The sequence below is a fragment of the Chrysochloris asiatica genome, unplaced genomic scaffold (assembly GCF_000296735.1).
Source record: "Chrysochloris asiatica unplaced genomic scaffold, ChrAsi1.0 scaffold00017, whole genome shotgun sequence".
In the NCBI taxonomy this organism is placed as follows: domain Eukaryota; kingdom Metazoa; phylum Chordata; class Mammalia; order Afrosoricida; family Chrysochloridae; genus Chrysochloris; species Chrysochloris asiatica.
The window spans coordinates 28,678,915-28,698,630 of NW_006408535.1; the positions used below are offsets into that span (position 1 = coordinate 28,678,915).

Here is a 19,716-nt window from a genome sequence, read left to right on the forward strand (position 1 = left end):
ATGGTTGAGGGTAAGATAAAGGCCCGCTACCACCTGGCATTAACAACCTGCGATATGCAGATGATACAACCTTGATCGCTGAAAGTGAAGAGGACTTGAAACATTTACTTATGAAGATTAAAGAGCACAGCCTTCGATATGGATTACATCTCAATGTCAAGAAAACAAAAATCCTCACCACTGGACCAATAAACAACATTCTTATCAATGGAGAAAGGATTGAAGTTGTCAAGGACTTCATTCTTCTTGGATCAACTATCAACACTCGCGGAAGTAGCAGTCAAGAGATCAGACGACATATTGCACTGGGCAAATCTGCTGCACAGGAACTTTTTAAAGTATTGAAGAGCAGAGATGTCAGCTTGAGGACTAGGGTGCGCCTGACCCAGGCCATTGTGTTTTCAATAGCCTCATATGGATGCGAAAGCTGGACAGTGAATAAAGAAGATCGTAGACGAATTGATGCCTTTGAGTTGTGGTGTTGGAGGAGAATACTGAGGGTGCCATGGACTGCCAAAAGAACCAATAGATCTGTTTTGGAAGAAGTGCAGCCAGAGTGCTCCTTGGAGGCCAGGATGGCTAAGCTTCGTCTCTCCTACTTTGGACATGTAGTCCGGAGGAAACAATCGTTGGAGAAGGATGTCATGCTGGGTAGGGTGGAGGGTCAGAGAAAAAGAGGAAGACCTCCAACGAGATGGATCGGCCAGGTGGCATCATTGATGGACTCGGGGGTGGCAGCGGTGGTGAGGTTGGCCCAGGATCGAGCATTGTTTCGTTCTGCTGTGCATGGGGTCGCTATGAGTCGGTTCCGACTCGATGGCACCTGACAACAACAACAACAACCACAACCTGGCATGGAAATACACCCATCAATAAGCCTATCAGGCTGTTTCAATTTAGTTGGGAGGTGGCTTCTTTATGACACCCACTTCCAAAGGAGTAGCAGAAAAGAGTTTAATGAAGGAATTGAAATGTGTGGAAGATTAGAGGAACCAATAAGAGGCAGTGAGTGAAGCAGCTGGGGACTAGCACAAGCAGCTCCTAGGCTATGAGTGGAAGCCAGCTGGAGTTGTGTGGGGAGCTGTGGGACACTGCCTAACAGGAGCTGTGGCCTTCAGTAGGAGACACAGCCACTGCCCATCACAGTGGAGCCGTCAGGAAAACACCTGGCCTCCCTCAGACCTCTCACCTCCAGTAGGAAGCCTGAGGCAGAGAACCAATGATGCAGGATAGAGGTCAGCCTCCCTGGGTATAGAGCAAGACCAAGGAAGGGAGAGTGAACATGTAGTGGGGAAGGGGGAGCAAAATATAATATTCAGATACTGTTCTTCTTCATCACTGTGTCTGCATATTTGTCAAGGAGTCCAGAAACATGCTTATACCCTTCTTCATTAGAATTAGTCCTATCTGTTCAGATTTTAGACTTTCCATTGAAAGATCGTTTCCTAGAGCTGCATTAACAAACACCACAAAATGGCTTAAACAACAGAAATTTATTCTCTCAAGTACTAGAAGCTAGAAGTCCAAATCCAGAATGTCAGCAAAACCATGTTCTGTCTGAAGCCTCTAAGGGAAGAGTCTTCCTTGTCTCTCAGTTTCTAGTAGCCCTGGGCATTCCTTGGCTTGTGACATCATCACTCCCTCTGTGCCTTCATCTTCACATGGCTGGCTTCTTTCTGCATCTCTCTGGCTCTGTGTCTTTTCTCCTCTTCTTATAAGGACAATAGTCAATTGGATTAGGGCCTACTCTATTCCAGTGTGACCTCATATTAACTGATCATATCTGCAAAGACTTTATTTCAAAATAAGGTCACCTTCACAGGTATCAGGAATTAAAACTTCAGCATATCTTTTATATCTTTGGCAGGGGCACGCTCAAACCATAACAGATAGCATTCCAGCAACCCTAATTTTTAATGAGTTTAATTTATTATGATTAAACCTCCTCCAGCCCATTGGAGTCCATGTTCCTCTGTATGATATTGATGCTTTGCTTATGCATCTGCTTACCCTGACTTCATTTCTCATTGTCTCAATGAGGTCTACCTTGACCACCTTCTCCCGATCTCCAAAACCCCTCACTCTATTCTTCATCTTTTTCCTTTTGTATATATATATCTACTAGCATATCATATCATTTCCCTTTTGAGGATGTTTGTTTTTTGTATGGTTAAATACAATAAACAGCGTACACTCTGTAAGGCAGAGGTCTTTGTTCACTGTTGTTTGCTGTTGTACCCTAAGGTCCTAGAATTGTGCTTGGAGTAGAATGATATTCAAAAAATGTGTTGAATGAATGCACCCTATCTCATTTATTAATAAGTATTTTACTTGAATATGGCCCTCTTTTTAAAAATTATCTATATGACATCAGAATAACAGCAGTAAGTCTAAGCATGGATGAAAAGTTTAGGGGGGCACTGAATCTAACTGAAAAGCAGTAAAATAACTTGGGTAGAGTTATCGAGAATGATGACATAACATGAAGAATATAACCTGTCAACGAAATGTGCACAGATAAATTGTTGAATGGTTTCTGTTTTGCTGTGTACATTTTCTCCAAAAATAAAATAAATGCTAAAAATACATAATAATAATAATTACTAGCTAGAGAGCTCCAAGGAGAATGCCAGAATCCCTCCACCTCCTTCTGCCACCCCCTATAGCCTTGCTTAACCTCTTCCAGATCCAGCTCAGAGAATGCAGCAAAAAGCCTCCTGTGAAACAACCCGCTCACATCACCACCACCACTGGTTTGTGTTGGGCTCAGGGCAGCAAAAGAAAGCAGGAGACAGGCAAGGTTCTATCCTGTCATGCTCCACCTTTGCCAGAAGTTCCCATACTTGAAGATAAATTTGAGTTTATTTTAGGAAAGAAATTCTTAAAGCACAAATTACAGAGAGAAGGAGACCGGATCATTCAGAAGCTTGGTCTTCTCATAAGGTGCCTCCAATCCAACAGTCCGTAAGCTCCACAGTCTCAGCCCCACACCAAACTGATCAGGTCATACAGTCACTAGATCTACAATAGTCAGACAATGGGGTCCTACTGAAGAATTTTTTTTCTTCCTCAAGCCTGGCAGGAACAAGCCCCTAAATTGCTTGCCTGGCATTTTTGAGCTAACATTCTAGCATCACACTCTGTCTCCAGTAACATCCTAGACCACCCATCCTCAGGCCTAGACCACAACTCCACAGCCCCCAGCCTCCTCAGAGCCGAGGGGAAAAGCCAGCCACTAAGATGTTTTCTCCAGTGATGTAGCTGGCATCCGGGGAGCACAGGAAGGACACAATTCCTGCACAGTCCTCTGGCTGCCCGATCCTGGATGGAAGAGAAGAACACAGCACTAGTGATCCTAAACTGTGGTTTGCAGGAGCCAGCGAACCCTTCACCCCCACTTCCCCCATCTCTGAATTTCTAGACCACACAGGTCACAGATGGGGTGGGTCACAAGTACCCTCCAGGACTGTGTTAACCCCCAACTTCAGCAAAAGCAATGGGAGGACGTCTGCTTTAAGATAAGCACCGACTCCTCTCCCCAACTGTATCCAGATCATCAAAGTGTCAAACCCCACTTGCCTCTTCAGCTGATGTTTATTCTTAAACTGTGTCCAGAAAGTCTCATTGGTGTGGAGCTGGACAAAGGGAAGAAATGAAAGATTCAGTACAGTTAAAACAGAGGCCACCTGTCCAAGCAGCCATGACAGGTTTGCCTTTCTCAGAAGTGCCATGTTCTCAGGGCTGACTGACTGGGTGAGGTTGAGTTCAGAAGAAAGTGAGACTCTCAGCACTAAAGATGCTGCTCTGGGGCTTCAGTCACCCCTTGATGTTACTCATTTGGGAGGAACAGGGGAAGACCTTAATCCTCACTATTTTGCTGAACTCAGTCTTGATCACTCCTGGAGCAATACAATTCACCCGGATGTCCCTCAGAGTCAGCTCCACTGCCAGTGCTTTGGTGAGACCCAGCAGGGCCGTCTTACTGACATTGTAGGCACCCAGTTCCTGGGAAGGGAATAAAGAGCATGTTAGAATCAGGGGCAGTAGAAGGAATGACAAAGTGTCACTTGTATTTCTAAGAGTGTGTCTGAGGCCTTTATACTCACCTACAGGTGTTTGCATATACCTGTCCCAACTTCAGAGGTCAGACATACTCTCCCCCAGCCTTGTCGAGGAACAGTAGCTAGCTCTGAGGGAGCCACGTGACACAAGCCCATCCCAGGGCAGCAGGAGTAAAGCAGGGATCTGTGCTGGACACTGTCCCTGTGGAGCCCTTCGCCTTATCCCAACTAGAGGCACAAGATCCAAATGCTTACCACTAATGGCGAGTAAGCTGCAATGGAAGAGACCAGAACGACAGAACCACCTCTGTAAAGAGACAAACAAAGACAAGAGGAGATATCCTATTTATTGAGGTCCTATAAACCAATCATTAAATAATGCAAAACTCAGAACTACAAGGCAGGTCATATTATTATCCCCATTTCATAGCTGAGAAATCTGAAGCTTAGAGAGGCTATGTAACCAAACCCAAAACCCACTGCCTTCAAGTCAATTCTAACTCACAGACACCCTGTATAGTGTTTCTGAGCCTGTAAATCTTTACAGGAGCAGAAAGCCTCATCTCTCTTCCATGGAGGTGCTGGTGGGTTTAAACTGCAGATCTTTCAGTCTAGTGCTTATCCTACAGCACCACCAGGGCTCCTAGATTTAGTAACACAACCAACCAATAAATGGCAAATCTGAGTTCCAACCTAATCTCTAGGATCCTAAAGTTCATGTTCATACCATTATACTCTTCTGTCTCTCTGGGGAAGAGATAAACAGAAAATCAAAAGAGGACAAGGCTGGCTTGGTGACAAGGCACACAGGACTGAGGGTGAATGCTTGTCAGTGGGCAGTCTCCAATTAGCAGATGAGTCCAAAGGAGACAAGGAACAATAGCCAGGAAATTTTCTTCAACCCAGAACAGTCCCCAGACAGATTCTTAAGGTTGTATCTCTAAGGAGGAGCCCAAGGAGACACTATGTCCCATGGGAGGCAGTAACCCAAGTCCTTGACCTAAGACCTTAGGGAACACATGTGGAGCACAGTCAGGTTTGCAGGGTCTGGAGACCAAAATGCAGATAATTCGAAGGGTACTCAGCGACTTGTGGGTAAGGAGGATTAACCAGTCTGAGATAGGCCTCTCCTTTGGGGAAAAATGGTGCAAATCCTATCATAGATTACAGGTTGGTGAGGGGAGGTGCCCAGACATAAGGGGACCAGAGAATAGGTGAGGGTAAAAATGGCCAACCCACAATCTAAGCAATAACCCTTAGAAAGAGGTTGTAACCTCTTCCCAACTTGCTGATGTCAAGGCCAAGGAGAATGTGCCTGGGTCCCTGGAACATCACCCTCATCCTGCAACCACTGGAGTTCAAAGCCATAACTGCCCAAAAGCAAAGACAGGGCAGAAGGAGGGTGGAAATGTAGAGATCTCAAGAAGCCTTTCTGTCCTCCACCCCCTCCCAGCTATGCCACCATGAGCTCCAGATACAACACCAGTACCGCAGTTTCCCCAGGTTCCACCAGGCCCCATCCCACCCTGCATCCATACCCTCTCTTCTCCATGTGGGGCAGCAGAAGGCCTAGCAGCAGAGCCGGGGATTTCACATTTACCTCTAGGATCTGAAATCAGAGCAAGAGTATGAAAAGAGCAGAGAGAGACAGTCAGCCCAGGGCCAGTTCTCAAAAGACACTTGGAGTCCTACAATATATGCAACAAACCCAAATGTGAGCAGATTTGATGAGCTAAACCCTCTTCTTGTTGGAGCAAGGGGTATTTCCAAGCTGTTCATAATTTAACAGGCTTTGTTGTTGTTGTTGTTTTTAAGTGCCATCAAGTCAGTTCCGACCCATAACGACCCTGAATAGGGTTTCTAAGGAGCCGCTGGTGAGCTTGAACCACTGAGCTTTCAGTTCAAATGGCTTTGGTGCATTAACCCACAGCACCACACCAGGATGTGTACCAACTCATAGTGACCCTATGCACAACAGAACGAAGCACTGTACTGATTTAAAAGGCAGATAGGTTAAATGACAGACATGTCAGCCAAACTCTAAAAATGTGAATTGTTGATAACTGTGGGGAAAGGAAGAAAATGCGAAGTCTTTTGAAGAAACTAGACTATATTCTGGTTGTGTCAATAGAGGCTATAAGCAGAAGCCACGGGAAAGGGACTGAAGACAGAACAGATGGAGGGGAAGGAGGGGCTGGAAGCAAGAGAGATTTCTGGAAGAGTCACCTTTGTCTTTCTGTGTCTTTTTGTTTATGTTCTTGCCTTGTCCCAACAAAATTGAAGGCATATTCACAATACAACTGAATAAAACAAATCTAATAGGTACTATATGTGAAGAAACAGGGAATAGGAAAAGTAAGGGTAGAAAAATAAGAAGAAGCAAGAATGTGGTTAGTGGCCCATAGTTCACAGCACATGATAAGGACTGAATATTGTTCTATTATTTGTTCACAAAAGTGCATGCTGGGGAGCTGACAATGTGCCCGTGCGCTGCAGACTCCACTCAGAGCTTTCAAAGGCATCGCAAATAGTCATGGGAAAGTAGGTGACTATGCTCATCCTGCTGGTGACTACAGCCTAGGCCTGGACTCAAACAGAAGGGCCCTGACACTCAGTCTGGAATCTGGGGTTGACATCAGCCAGGGTGGTAACTCATGATGTTGTCCCCCTCCAATGGGCCTTCTCCTGTACCAGACCATAGAGTGGGGCTTCAAAGAGTTCCTGGAAAAATGGAATCTAAGAAAATGGAGTTTTTCCATGAACTTTTTGAGCCCCCTTGTACAGAGTCGTTGGTAGTGGCAGTGTGCCGTGGAATCAGTTTCTGACTCATAGCGACCCTGCATAGCGTTTCTGAGGCTGTAAATCTTTACTGGAGCAGAAAACCTCTTCTTACTCCCACGGAACAGCTGGTAGTCTCGAACTGCTGACCTTAAGATTCACAGCCTGACTCGTAACCTCATAGTGACCCTATGCACAACTACACAACCAGAGCTCCTTACAGAATCCTTAGTAATGTTTATTTTATCAGTTTTAATCATAGATGAATAGGTGATAAATATATAGTTGCAAATGGTTAAGTGTACTTTCTTAATGAATGTTAGCAACAAAATTGTTTTGTAAAATCTACATTAAATTACATTATTGTTGTTGTTAAGCACCGTCAAATCAGTTCCAACTCATGGTGACCCTGTATAGGTTTCCAAGTAACATTTGGTGAGCTTGAACCGCCGACCTTGTGGTTCAAACCAACTTTGCAGTCCAGTGCATTAACCCACAGTACCACACCAGGACTCCTTAAATTACATTAGTTACAAAGTCACTAGTAACTAAGCAGAAGGTTTTTGATTTTTCTCCTGCTTTTCCTTTCATTATTACCTCATTCACCAAAACATTATTGATACAGGTTCACAAATACTAATTACCACAATACTGTAGTTCCAACACCAGAAATTTTCACAAGATCAGCAACTATGAAAAAAAAAAGTCAGCAACGAACGTGATTCAAAGCATCATTGTAATTGGGTAATAATGGCCACTCTCAAAGCACATTGTTGTTGTTACCATTGAGTTGGTTCCAATACATAGTGACTCTGTGTAGAGTATCTGAGACTTTAAATCTTCACTGGAGCAGGAAACCTCCTCATCTTTCTCCCATGGAGTACCTAGCGGGCTCGAACTGCACACCTTCAGGTTCACAGTCCACTGCTTATCATATGGAGCCTCCATGCTCCAGAGCACAATGTTGCTGTTGTTAAGTACCATCAAGTCAGTTCTGACTCACAGCAACCCTGTATAGGGTTTCCAAAGAGTGGCTAGTGAGTTTGAACCGCCGACCTTGCAGTCCAGTGCTTTATCCCACAGCTCCACACCAGGAATCCATTAGAAGGTTCAAAAAGTAACTTAGCATAGTTTTAGCCTTGTCTACACATTGATATATGTAAACTAAGTTTATAAAAAAAAGTTTTCGTTATAACTAATTACAGGATCTTTTCATTAAAAAAACAATGACTTTCTCACTTGTAGATAATACCCACTTGACCTAGCTTCAATGACTGGATGATCAGAGCTCAACTAGAAGAAGAAAAAAGAGAAAAAAAAGAATAATCTGATACAATTTGATGAACTTGACCTATACCTATGGATGCAGTAGCTCCAAAGAGGGAAAAATCTTCACAGCAAGGCTCATTCCACCCCACACAGAGAGAGAGAGAGAGAGAGAGAGAGAGAGAGAGAGAGAGAGAGAGAGGACAGGGATGGGCAACTTGAACATTGGCTACCCAGAATTGGGGAGCTACAGAGGCAAGAAGTGACTGGCTTACAAGCTTTCAAGAGGGAACCTAGAGCCAGAAGGCATGGAGCAAGGTAGAATCTCCACTGAGTAGTATCCAATCTGTCTAGGTGGGGCTGATGAAAGAAGATGAGGATAGGTCTCTTGTGATACAATAGTGAATAATTGTTATCAGAACTGATTGTAAGGGCTGGAAATGTAAAGGTAGACGTTTTGTGGCAAAGGGAGAGGAGTGATTAACTTTTCAGTCTAGGAGCAGAGGTCCCTGGGACCATCAAGAGAGAAGAATGGAGAATGGAACCCTACCCAGAGAAGCAGTGATGCCAGAGATGGAGGCAGAGACGATGACGTGGAGAGATGGAGCGGCTGGGGACTTTGGACCCATAGAGAGAGAGGGGCTGTGTGCTGACGAGTGGGAGGCAGGCTTGCAGGGTATACCCTGTGGTTGGTGGATGATGCATGGAGGGGATTATAACCATGACAAGGAAACAATATACGATGGGATCAATGTGAAGCTAATGTTCTCCCATGTAAACTATCACATAATTTACAATAAAATATTTTAAAATAAATAAATAAAAAGTTAAATAAAAAAATAAATAATGAATTTCTGTTGAAGCACCGCACAGTTATTTTATAGACAGTCATATTGATATCACTCCTCTAACAGTGTCACCAAGAGTGGTCCACACCCCCAACTCCCACACTCTCCTAGTGACACCACTGATCTGGGAATAGCAGAGAACCAAGAGAGGAGCTAGCAGGAAGGCTACAGGGGCTGAACCCAGGGGCTTGGATAGAGTACCACCTGGGACTAGAGTCACTAGGGACCCTCCTGTGGGTCCTGGTAAGGGAAGGTCTTTAACGAGGTCAGTTGTGTCCTGCTTCTCTAGCAATTTGGCTGCCTATCTGTAACTGATCAAGCGTGTCCTCAGCTTTTCCATCCTACCACCTCTTCTTCCCATATTTACTCACCACCTTGGTTAGGAAATGCTTCAGCTGAGCTGCTATGAACCATTTCATGACCAGTATTGGGGATTACCCCCAAGACTACAAGAAATGACTAGGATGCCCAAATAGGAGAACACTATGGAATCACCAATATGAAGGAATTGAGGGTTATACTAAGGGCTCCTTGATCACTTTTCAAAACAAATCTCCACCAGCCTGCAGGATGTGAGTCCAAACCTCTGTGTGTGTCGGACTGGGTAATGAGAAAAGGCTACTCCAAGACTCAGGGGCCAAATATGAACTGTGCCACGAGAAAAGTGAAATGCTTTCCCTGGGTGGAAAATGACCCTATTAGGAAGGCAGGCGGAGGAGTTCTGTGTGCTGAGAAGTCCTGAGTGGGGCTCCATGAGACTAAAGAAAGGTACAGAGAGGCCTTGGATAAAGAAGAGGGCTGAGGAGGTGGGGCTGTATAATTAGACTAGAGATGTCTCAACCAGCTGAAGAGAATGGGATTCTGCCTGGCAAAGATCTCAAAGCTGGTCCAAGGATAACCTGAGTAACAAGAAAGTCCCTTCACAGGACACCCGCTAACAATTGCATCTAGTTTAAAAAAAAGAAGCATCTGATAAATTCTAAACTCATTTTGTGACAATTTTGCCTTTGAGGTGATGGCAGATGAGATTGGGGGACAATTACCCTATCATCTATTTCCATCCAGTGATGCAGAATTGCTTGCTGAGCACCAACTCCTTGGAGAATAGGTAGGGGACCAGAGAAAGCAAGGTTGGTGCTATTAGTGTGTGCCTCTGGGTCCAGGAGGAGGAAGGATTTTAAAGTGTTCCAAGAAAAAGAGTCATGATCCCATGAACACAGGCACTAGAAAGGAAAGTGACTCAGGAGGCCAGGAAGATGTCAGCAATGAAATCCCAGCTGCATAATCACAAATGATTAAGAACGTAGCTAAAGAGTCTGGTGAAGCTGTTCCACAGTGGCTGCAAGGAGCTCAGATTTCAGGTTATCTCTGAGAATGGAGTGAAGGGCACAGAGCCAAGGGCAAATAGGAAGGAGAGGCCCATCTGAGCAAAAGATGCTGGGAGGGCCTAACATGATAAGGACAACCTGGAGGAAAGGCTGTAGCCCAGTGCTCAGAGCAGAGCAGACAAGAATAGCCCAGTGCTCAGAGCAGAGCAGAAAGAATAGGACTCAGTCACAGGTCTATGTGATCTGTTAGGAGGAATAAGGAAAAGGACACAAATGGAACAGATACCAGAGAATAACAAAGTCCAGAGGTTATTTCAAAGCATTTACAAGATCTCTCCTGGACCTTGTGGACAGGGTGGCAAAATCATAACGCTGATGGAGGTTCTAGTCCCAACATGTGCAACAGGATCATCTGAGAGACAGTGAGGATCCCTAATCTAAGAAAGGTAAAGAATCTCTGCAGCAGATATAGGTCACCAAGAACAGCAGAACTATCAGTATGAGCCCTTGAAAAAGGATGCAGAAAATATAGATTCTTGACTTTTAGAGAGCACAGAAACCTTAATTTATGTCCACTGCTATATTCCCAGAGACTGAAACAGTGCTTGGCACAAAGCAACCCCTCAACAAATGCTTGCTGAATAAATAAATACAAAGAGATAGGGAGATAAAAGATTGCTAAAAGTCAGTAGGAACTAGTTTTTTAAACAAACACACCTTGAAGTAGCCTTCTGGGGATGAGTGGGCAGGCCTGCATTCAGTGATTGCTTTTACAGTAACACCTGGAGGGGAGAGGAGAGTTTTGGGGGAGAGGGACCTTACCTTGTTCCACACCTGATCACTGGCTCCTATCGTGCTCCCCACCGGAGGGTTGACCGCAGCATTGCACACCAGGAAGTCAACACCCCCATAATTCTCCAGGGTCTGTGGGGTGAGGTGGACAAGATGGGTTTGAGTGAGTGTGGAGATAGCAAGAGAAGGCCTCACCTGCCTAGAGCAGCTCAGGTATTAGGGCTCTCAGGCTGAACTTGCTGACCAGGCACTGCCTTTGACTAAGAATGGCCACATGGCTCCTATGAAAACCAAACTCAGGATGAAGAAGAGTGTCCTAACAGGTCGGTAGACATGCTCCCCAGTGCTGAGACTTCAAGGGAGGAAGTTCTTTTCAGAAATCTCACTGAGAGGCTCCCTCATCCCTTTAGACCCCTCCTGAGTATGAGGATGGAATGAATGTCCTCCAGTGAACAGGCCATTTTCCAAAAAGTCATTGTGACTAATCATGTCTGCCCAATTAGACTGGGTCATTATGCTTGTTCTAGAACCTCCCAGCCCTCAGTTCCCCTCTTGTTCCTCCCAGGGCTGAGCAGTGAAGTAAAGGGTCTGTGTGTTCCCCTCTCTGTGTCTTTCCAGCCCTGTGTCCTCTCACCGTGTTCACCAGCTTTGTCCGGTCCTCAGCCTTGCCCACATGGCACACGGTGCCCATCACGCTCAGCCCCTCCTCTCGCAGTGTGGCTACTGCCTGGTCCACATTCTGCTGCTTTCGGCTGCTGATGACAACATGGGCACCATCTTGGGCCAGACGCCGGGCGATGGCAAAGCCAATCCTTCAGGTAAAGATGGAGAAGACATGATAATCTCCAATCTTCTTCTATCCAGCGCAGTGGCCCTTCTATGAGAATCAGGGTCAGCATGAGAGGCCAAGTCACAGGGTACTCACCCATAAGTGGATCCTGTGACCACAGCTACTTTATTGCTCAGGACACCCCGTTGGTGTGTCCCACTGCTGCTCCTCCTTACAGAGACTCCTATACCGAAACGTAACAGGCCCCCGTGGACCCTGGCCACTGCTTGGAGCATGGCAGTCAACACCTGGTCGCCTTCCTGTTGAACTTGGCCCTGAGGGAAAGAATCAATTTCACTTATGATTGATACAACAATTCTGTGGGCGTGGTCATCATCCGTGCCCCCAACTCCTTCCAGACAGACAAGTTCAGCAGCCCAGAGTAGGAGAAAGTCAGCCTGGATATGGTGAATTCCAAACACAAGAGCCCCAGATCAGGAAATATCTCCAGGAAAATTCCTTATTTGTAAAATGGACAAATTAGAATGTGAGACCCACTAACCAGTAGACAAGGATTCCATTTCGTAATTCCTTCAGCAAACTCTGAGCACTTACATCGTGCCAGATAGTGGACAGTAGATGTTACAACACTGTAGTGAACTGAAGATCCAGCCCCACCTTTGGAGCTTCCCTGTCCAGTGGGTATGCCAGTCACCAAACATATAATTACACTAATTTTTTATTTTAATTAGCTGTTTCTAGTTGAAAAAGTAATAATATAAACTTTCATTTACTGTTGGAGAGAGTATAGTGCAACCACTTTAGAAAACAGCCTTGGTATTCTCTGGGGAAAGTGAGAAAACAGTCCTTGGACTGCAGTTTCACACCCTGTAAAACTGTAGTTATATGTGCACAAGAGATGGCAAAAAGTGCTCAGAGCAGCATCCTTTTTGTTGTTGTTGTTGTCGTTGTTTGCTGCCACCAAGTCGGTACAGACTCATAGCAACCTTATGCACAGCAGGATGAAACACTGCCCCATCCTGGGCCAGCCTCACTATTACTGCCACACTTGAGCCCATTGATGCTGCCACTTGGCCAATCCATCTCACTGGGGTCTTCCTCTTTTTCTCTGACCATCCACCTTACCAAATATGATATCCTTCTTCAGCGACTAGTCCCTTCTAACAATACGTCCCAAGTATGAGAGACGAAATTTGGCCATCCTGGCCTCCAACAAACACTCTGGCTGCACTTCTTCCAATACAGATCTCTTGGTTCTTTTGGCAGCCCATGGCACTTTCAATATTCTCCTCCAACACCATAACACAAAAGCATCACTTCTTCTACTGTCTTCCTTATTCACTGTCCAGCTTTCGCATGCATATGAGGTTATTGAAAATACCATGGCTTGGGTCAAGCGCACCTTAGTCCTCAAGCTGACATCTTTGTTCTACAACACTTTAAAAAGGTCTTGTGCAGCAGATTTGCCTACTGTAATACATCGTTTAATTTCTGGACTGCTGCTTCCATGAGTGTTGATAGTTGATTAAAGAAAAATGAAGTCCTTGACAATGTCAATCTTTTCTCTGTTGATAAGAATGTTGTTTATTGGTCCAGTGGTGAGGATTTTTGTTTTCTTTACATTGAGATGTAATCCATACTGAAGGCTGTGTTCTTTGATCTTCATCAGTAAATAGTTTAAGTCCTCTTTACTTTCAGCAAGCAAGGTTGTATTATCTGCATATTGCAAGTTGTTAATGAGTCTTCCTCCAATCCTGATGCCACGTTTTTCTTCATATAACCCAACTTCTTGGATCATTTGCTCAGCATACCGGTTGAATAAGTATGGTGAAAGAATACAACCCTGTTGCACACCTTTCTTAATTTTAAACCATTTAGTGTTCCCAGGTTCTGTTTGAACAACTGCCTCTTGGTCCATGTACAGATTCCTCATGAGCACAATTAACTGTTCCAGAATACTCATACTTCGCAATGCTGTCCATATCTTGTCATGATCCATACAATCAAAAACCTTTGCATTATGAGTTGCTGTGATTCTGAAAGCTATGCCACCGTTATTTTAAATACCAGCAGAATCACCCATGTTGGACAGGTTTCAGATAAGCTTCCAGATGAAGACAGATTAAGAAGAAGGAGTGATGAACTGCTTCTTAGAATTTAGTCACTGAGAACTTATGAACAGCACAGCATCCTTTGGAAGAATCCAAAATTTGAAATAAGCCCAAATATTCATTAACAGTAGACTGGATAAATAAATTATGGTACATGTATATAATGATGGAATACTATGCAGCAAGGAAAATGAATAAATTACAGCTATAATGAACAACATAAATAAACTTTTAAAGAAATCATTCAATGAAAGAAGGCAGACACAAAAGAATTCATATTGTACCTATTGGTCTGATAAAGTCTGGAGGAACTCCTAAGACTATGACCATTAGACACCCTTCAAGTCTGGAACTGAACTCCACCACATGACTCAACTTTCAGCCAAATTATAGGTCTATATGGTGAACAAAACCACCAGAGAGAGGTACACACTCATTACAACAACCAACAACACGAGATCAAAAGGATCTCATTTTCCCAGGGATAAAATTAAGAAGACAGGAAAACATAAAAACTCATCACCATTAAGTTGATTCTGACTCACAGTAACCCTAGATAAGGTTTCCAAAACTAAATCTTTATGGGAAAAGACAGCCTCATCATTCTCCCACTGAGTGGTTGATGCATTTGAACTGTTGATCTTGCAGTTAGCAGCCCAATGCCTAACCCACAACACCAGAGAGAGGAAAAAAATGACAAAGGGAATTGGTTAAACAGGGAGTAAGTGTGGGGATTGCTATCAATGTCACACACATTTAAAAAAAAAAAAAATGTGTGGGAGATGTTTAATTAAAAGTCAATTTGCAAAAACTTAAACAACAACAAAAAACAACTTGCTCTGTAAACTTTCACCCAAATCACAATTTAAAAAAAGAATTCATATTGTGTGGTTCAGCTTTTAACTAAACAACCAAACCAGTTGTCATTGAGTTGATTCAACTCATGGCAACCATATGTGTTACAGAGTATAACTGAGCTCCACAGCGTTTTCTTGGCTGTAATCTTTACTGAAGCAGATTGCCAGGGTTTTCCTCCATGGGACCACCGTGTGGATTTGAACCACCAACCTTTTTCATGAGTGCAATAGTATATGAGTGTAAACCATTTATGTATATACAAGGTTCAAAAACAGTTAAAACAACTATGTTGTTTATGACTGCATACAGGTGACAAAATGACAGAAAAATAAGACAGCGATTGCCTCAAAAGTTACAAAAGTAGGTAATGATTGTGGGTTATGATTGCAGAAGGGCATACCAAGGGACTTCTGGCATACTGACCAAAATAATGGCTGCACAGTTTAACCAGTACCTACCTATACACATATATATATGTGTGTGTGTGTATGTATGTACACACATATATTACATGCACACACATTGCAAAACAATGCAATCCTTTTTTATGGCTTTTCTCGCCACAGTCTTAGAACTCACACTAAAGGATGTAATGAGACTATGCAGAGAGTCTTTGAACAGGAGACTTCCTGGCGGAGTGAAGTGCCTCTAGACTCTTATTGGTGGAGCTACATAGTTTGGTAACACTGACCAAAGTAGAACAGAGGCCTGGGAGGACCAGGGGCACAAGGATCAAGGGAAAGGTCTGCCTGTATGCATGGCCAAAAAACTGTCCTGTTAACTGCCCCAATAAGCCCCATAATTATGTCTATGGTCTATAAATTCTGTGTGGCCATTGCAAGAAGTTACCAGACCAAGCAGAGAAGTAGAGAGTGCCCTGGGAAAGACACCTCGTGTCAGAACTGGTGAGAAATTGGAGGATAGAGATACGTGTAATCTCCACCTCATGAATCCTCCTTGGGCTGATTGATATTCATCTTGATTCTCTCCTCCCCCTTGTGAAGTCAGAGAAGTAAGTCTGCCAGTACTGCACCATGACATTTTTACACACACACATATATATATCATTTCTTATTATGTCCTGTTTCATAACTTAAAAATTTTTTTAAATAAAGAAAGGAAGGCTGCCTGCTCATGGTAATTCTTCAATTCAAGCAGTTCAAAAGGGGATACAATGAAAACTCAGAGGCAAAGTTGCCAGGTAGGATCTCAAATACTTTTTCAGAGATGTTCCAAACAAAGGTTTTGTTTTCAACAAGCTTTCAGTTTATTAATATTTGATTCACAAAAGCTTTCCTAGCAGTGTCTTAACCTTGTAGTGGAGAAAGTGGGGGACCAGGAATGAGAAGACCAACCATACCAGAGTGAGCCCTCTCAGAGCCCAGAGCCCTCCAAGTGCTGGAAGTCTGTGGCTGCTCGGGAAAGTTCAGATCCAGTAGGCTGGGAGAGTCACCTCTAAGGAAGCCATGAATAAGAAGGGCCTGGAAGAATGAGGAGAGTTTTGACATGGAAAGCAGCTGATGCTTAGCCTATGGGGTCAGAATGAGAAAGGCATCAAACACAAAACCCACTGCCATCGAGTCGATTCCAACTCACACTGACCCTACATAGGGTTTCTGAGGCTGTAAATCTTTATGGAAGCAGAAAATCTCATCTTTCTCCTGTAAACCGGCTGGTGGATTTGAACTGATGAACTTGCAATTAGCAATCCATGCTTATCCTATAGTACCACCAGGGATCCCAAGGAAGGCATATTCTTAAGTACCCTTGAGTCGCTTCCAACTATACAGTAACCTGTATAGTGTTTCCAAGGAGTGGTTGGTGGGTTTGAACCACCGACCTAGTGGTTAGCAGTCCAGTGCTTATCTACAGTGCCACTAGGGCTCCCAAGGAAGGCATTGTTGTTGTTAAGTGCCATTGACTTGGTTCCAATTCATAGTGATCCTGTATAGGGTTTTTGAGGCACAACTAGTGAGTTTGAACCACTGAACTTGTGGTTCAAACTGACATTGAAGTCAAGTGCTTATCCTATGGTACCAAGGAAGGACTAGAGCAGCATAAATGTCCTGGGTATTTGAGCAAGGACACCTGTGTGTCTGGAATGCAGAGAACAGAAACACATACATCCCTAAGAAATCAGACTGTGGCTCCACATGCCTGGACAGTGCCCAGCTCCACACTGTAGTGAAGCTACCTGCAGTGAGGTGACAAGGAGCTGGGGCCAGACTGCTGCTGTCGGATTCATGCCCTCATGGCTGCCCTCAGGGACATAAGGGTGAGTCACTGTAGTTAGTGCCAAGGCAGGATGAAGAACTGGCATAAGAGACTCAATATTAAGACATTTCCCTGTGACTTGAAAGCTAGCAGGTGCTTGTGGAGAAGCAGACTTACCCAGAACCCCTATGCTTATCAGTTCCATATCAATGTTAACCCAGAAACTCTTGCACCCCCAGTGTGAGATTCCAGTTTGCTAGCCACCACCCAGTGAGCTCTGCTTGTTCCTGAATCTAGAAATCAGATCATCTTCCTGCCTGAGGGGAAGGTGAAAGAGTGGATGAAGCAAGGGGCTAGCCAGGACACTTGGTGGCCTGGGGTGAATGCTTCATGTGGTACAGTGCCTGGGAGATGGAAGGGAGGCCCCACAGACGTAGCTTCCAGGAGGCTCTGATGTGGGTTGACTCTGTCCACAGACCCCCTCATCAGTTCCAGATCGGCTCTGGTCATTCAATCACCAAGGGACTCCTGGTTACTAAGCAACCTTCTGTATCTCCCCTCGTTCCTTAGCAACCCTTGCATAACCCAGTTCCCTCCAGTTAGGGGTCGGTATCTATAAAGCATTAGTAAATGAGTACTGCTCAGGAATTGTGGCACAATTTTAGATTGAATGTTAGTCTACACTCAGTATCAAAATGAAGATGGCCAAGCACTCTGCTTTGGGATAAACAGCCTGAGTTTCTAATTTATATTTCCTGATATTGTATTTCCAGAAACACCTTTAGTGGGTCCTTTTCTCTCCTAGCTGCTTTCACTCTGCTCACTCTTGCTGCCTTCCTCACTCACTTGTTTGCTCTCTCACACTTGAGTTCGCCTGTCTGCAAGGTCAAATTTACAGTCTTACCTTTTGAAGTGATAGGGGCTTTCAGCTCCAGATTGATCTACCTTTTCTAAACAGGACACCAGATTCTAAACACTGTTATGCTCCCCTGGGGACCCTCTTCCCCCAGCTGTAAGTACAGGTTAAACCCCCTCCCCCGCCATCTATGTCGAGGGAATCCAGTCTCCTTGGCCAGAAGAGCAGCAGGAAAAAAGGGGAGTTGCATTTTGCTGGGACAGGGCACACCCTGCTGGAAAACCAGGATTACAGCATCTGTGAGAAGCAATTCCCATCTCTTAGAAGGTGTTTGGATGTCCCCTCTCTGGACCACAACAATTCTCACCAAGACCTGCCTGTATAAACAAGCCAGGATACTGCTTGCAGGAAAGCTGCCCTACTTGTAGATGCAGTGAGGAGAGATCGGGTAAGACCTCCTCCTGTCTCCTGCTTCTCCTTTTCCCACACAAGGCCCCACTTTTTTGAGGGCCCATTCTCAAGATCTGAGGCTTACTATCACCATACTCTTGCAACTGAAGGTCCTGGGGGCTTAGATTACCCCCCCACCAACAACAACAACCTGATACTGCCTGTTCTGACTTCTCTTTCCAAGCCAATGCCCAACTATGGGAGTGGAAAACTGAAAAGGTACACACCCTCAACAGTCTCACTGGGTCCAAAGAAAGAAAAGGAGGGAGAAGGAAAGAAAACAAAAATTAGGGGCACTACTGAGATACATGGAACACTTAGAAACATTAAAAATCAAGAAAGAGAGAGACTAACGAATAAGATGGCAATAGAAGCTGCGCGATCTTGGGCAAGTCTGTTCCTCTGGCCTGTAAATAATCTTCCGGGACATGAAGGGCTGAGTTGGTGGTCCTAAGAGTTCTATATGAATATCAAAGAATAAATAAATCCTGAGGTACGGACACAAAGCCAGGGAGAAAAAAATATTAGCACAGAAAGTAAAGAGGAAGGAAGGTAGTCAGTCTTAATTCCAGCATGAGGGAACCTTACCTGGTTGAGGTGCCTCCTGATGTCTTACGTGGTTGTGCTGTTGTCTTCCCTGAGTCCAGGTCAGGAGCTCTCTGTTTTGTGAGGTCTGCAGTCAAGTGTGAGGATCCGAGTGTGAAGGTGTGAGGAAGCAGGTTTCAGACACTGCTGATTATAACTGAAAAACCCAGAGGCTCATGGAATTTAAAGCCCAGAATTTTTAAAAGGGGAGGGGGAAAGAAGAAGCCTCATCTCAGCTGGGGAGGGAGGAGCCTGGGGGAAAGGTTAAGACTTGGACTCAGAGTCATTTTTGATAGAATGCTGCACTCACACCACTTACTAGAACCTCATACCTTCCAGTCTTAACCACAGAAACTGACAGACCCCTGGTCCAAAGTCCCAGACTCAAGGGGGTCCTAGACCCCACACCATGGAAGGGGTTGGGTGAGCAAGACAAGTGCAGCTGACTGGAGAGGCAGAGCTGGATCATAGCCACAAAGATATTGATACTGGCACCAGGAAGATACCTCAGATTTCAACCCCAAAGCCAGTGAGGCAGCCCCTCACCCTAGGTCAGGCCCTTCGTACTGGCTACTGGAGAACTATGATTCTAGAGCTCCAGGTTTTCTTCTGCATCCAGGTGTCTGTCACCTTAACTGATTCCCAGCTCCTGCGGCCTCGTGTATCAACAGTTGGGTTCCTCAACATCTGAGACCACTGGGGTGAGGAGAATCCTCCAGCTTGACCTTTGACTATGGATTTGGGACTTGTCAGCCTCCACAATTTCATGAGCCACTTCC

At 44.7% G+C, this 19,716-nt stretch overlaps 1 protein-coding gene across 1 annotated transcript; it reads right to left on the bottom strand.

Annotated features, from left to right (window-relative positions):
- Positions 1 to 3,209: 3,209 nt before the first annotated feature.
- On the bottom strand, positions 3,210 to 12,138 carry DHRS2 (dehydrogenase/reductase (SDR family) member 2). Its single transcript, XM_006835419.1, has 8 exons — positions 11,999 to 12,138; positions 11,708 to 11,885; positions 11,104 to 11,205; positions 5,600 to 5,670; positions 4,317 to 4,368; positions 3,871 to 4,005; positions 3,580 to 3,635; positions 3,210 to 3,321 (listed from the first exon to the last, which is right to left on the bottom strand). Exons 1-8 carry the CDS (start codon positions 12,136 to 12,138, stop codon positions 3,210 to 3,212), a joined length of 846 nt encoding a protein of 281 aa, XP_006835482.1.
- Between the last annotated feature and the right edge of the window lie 7,578 nt (positions 12,139 to 19,716).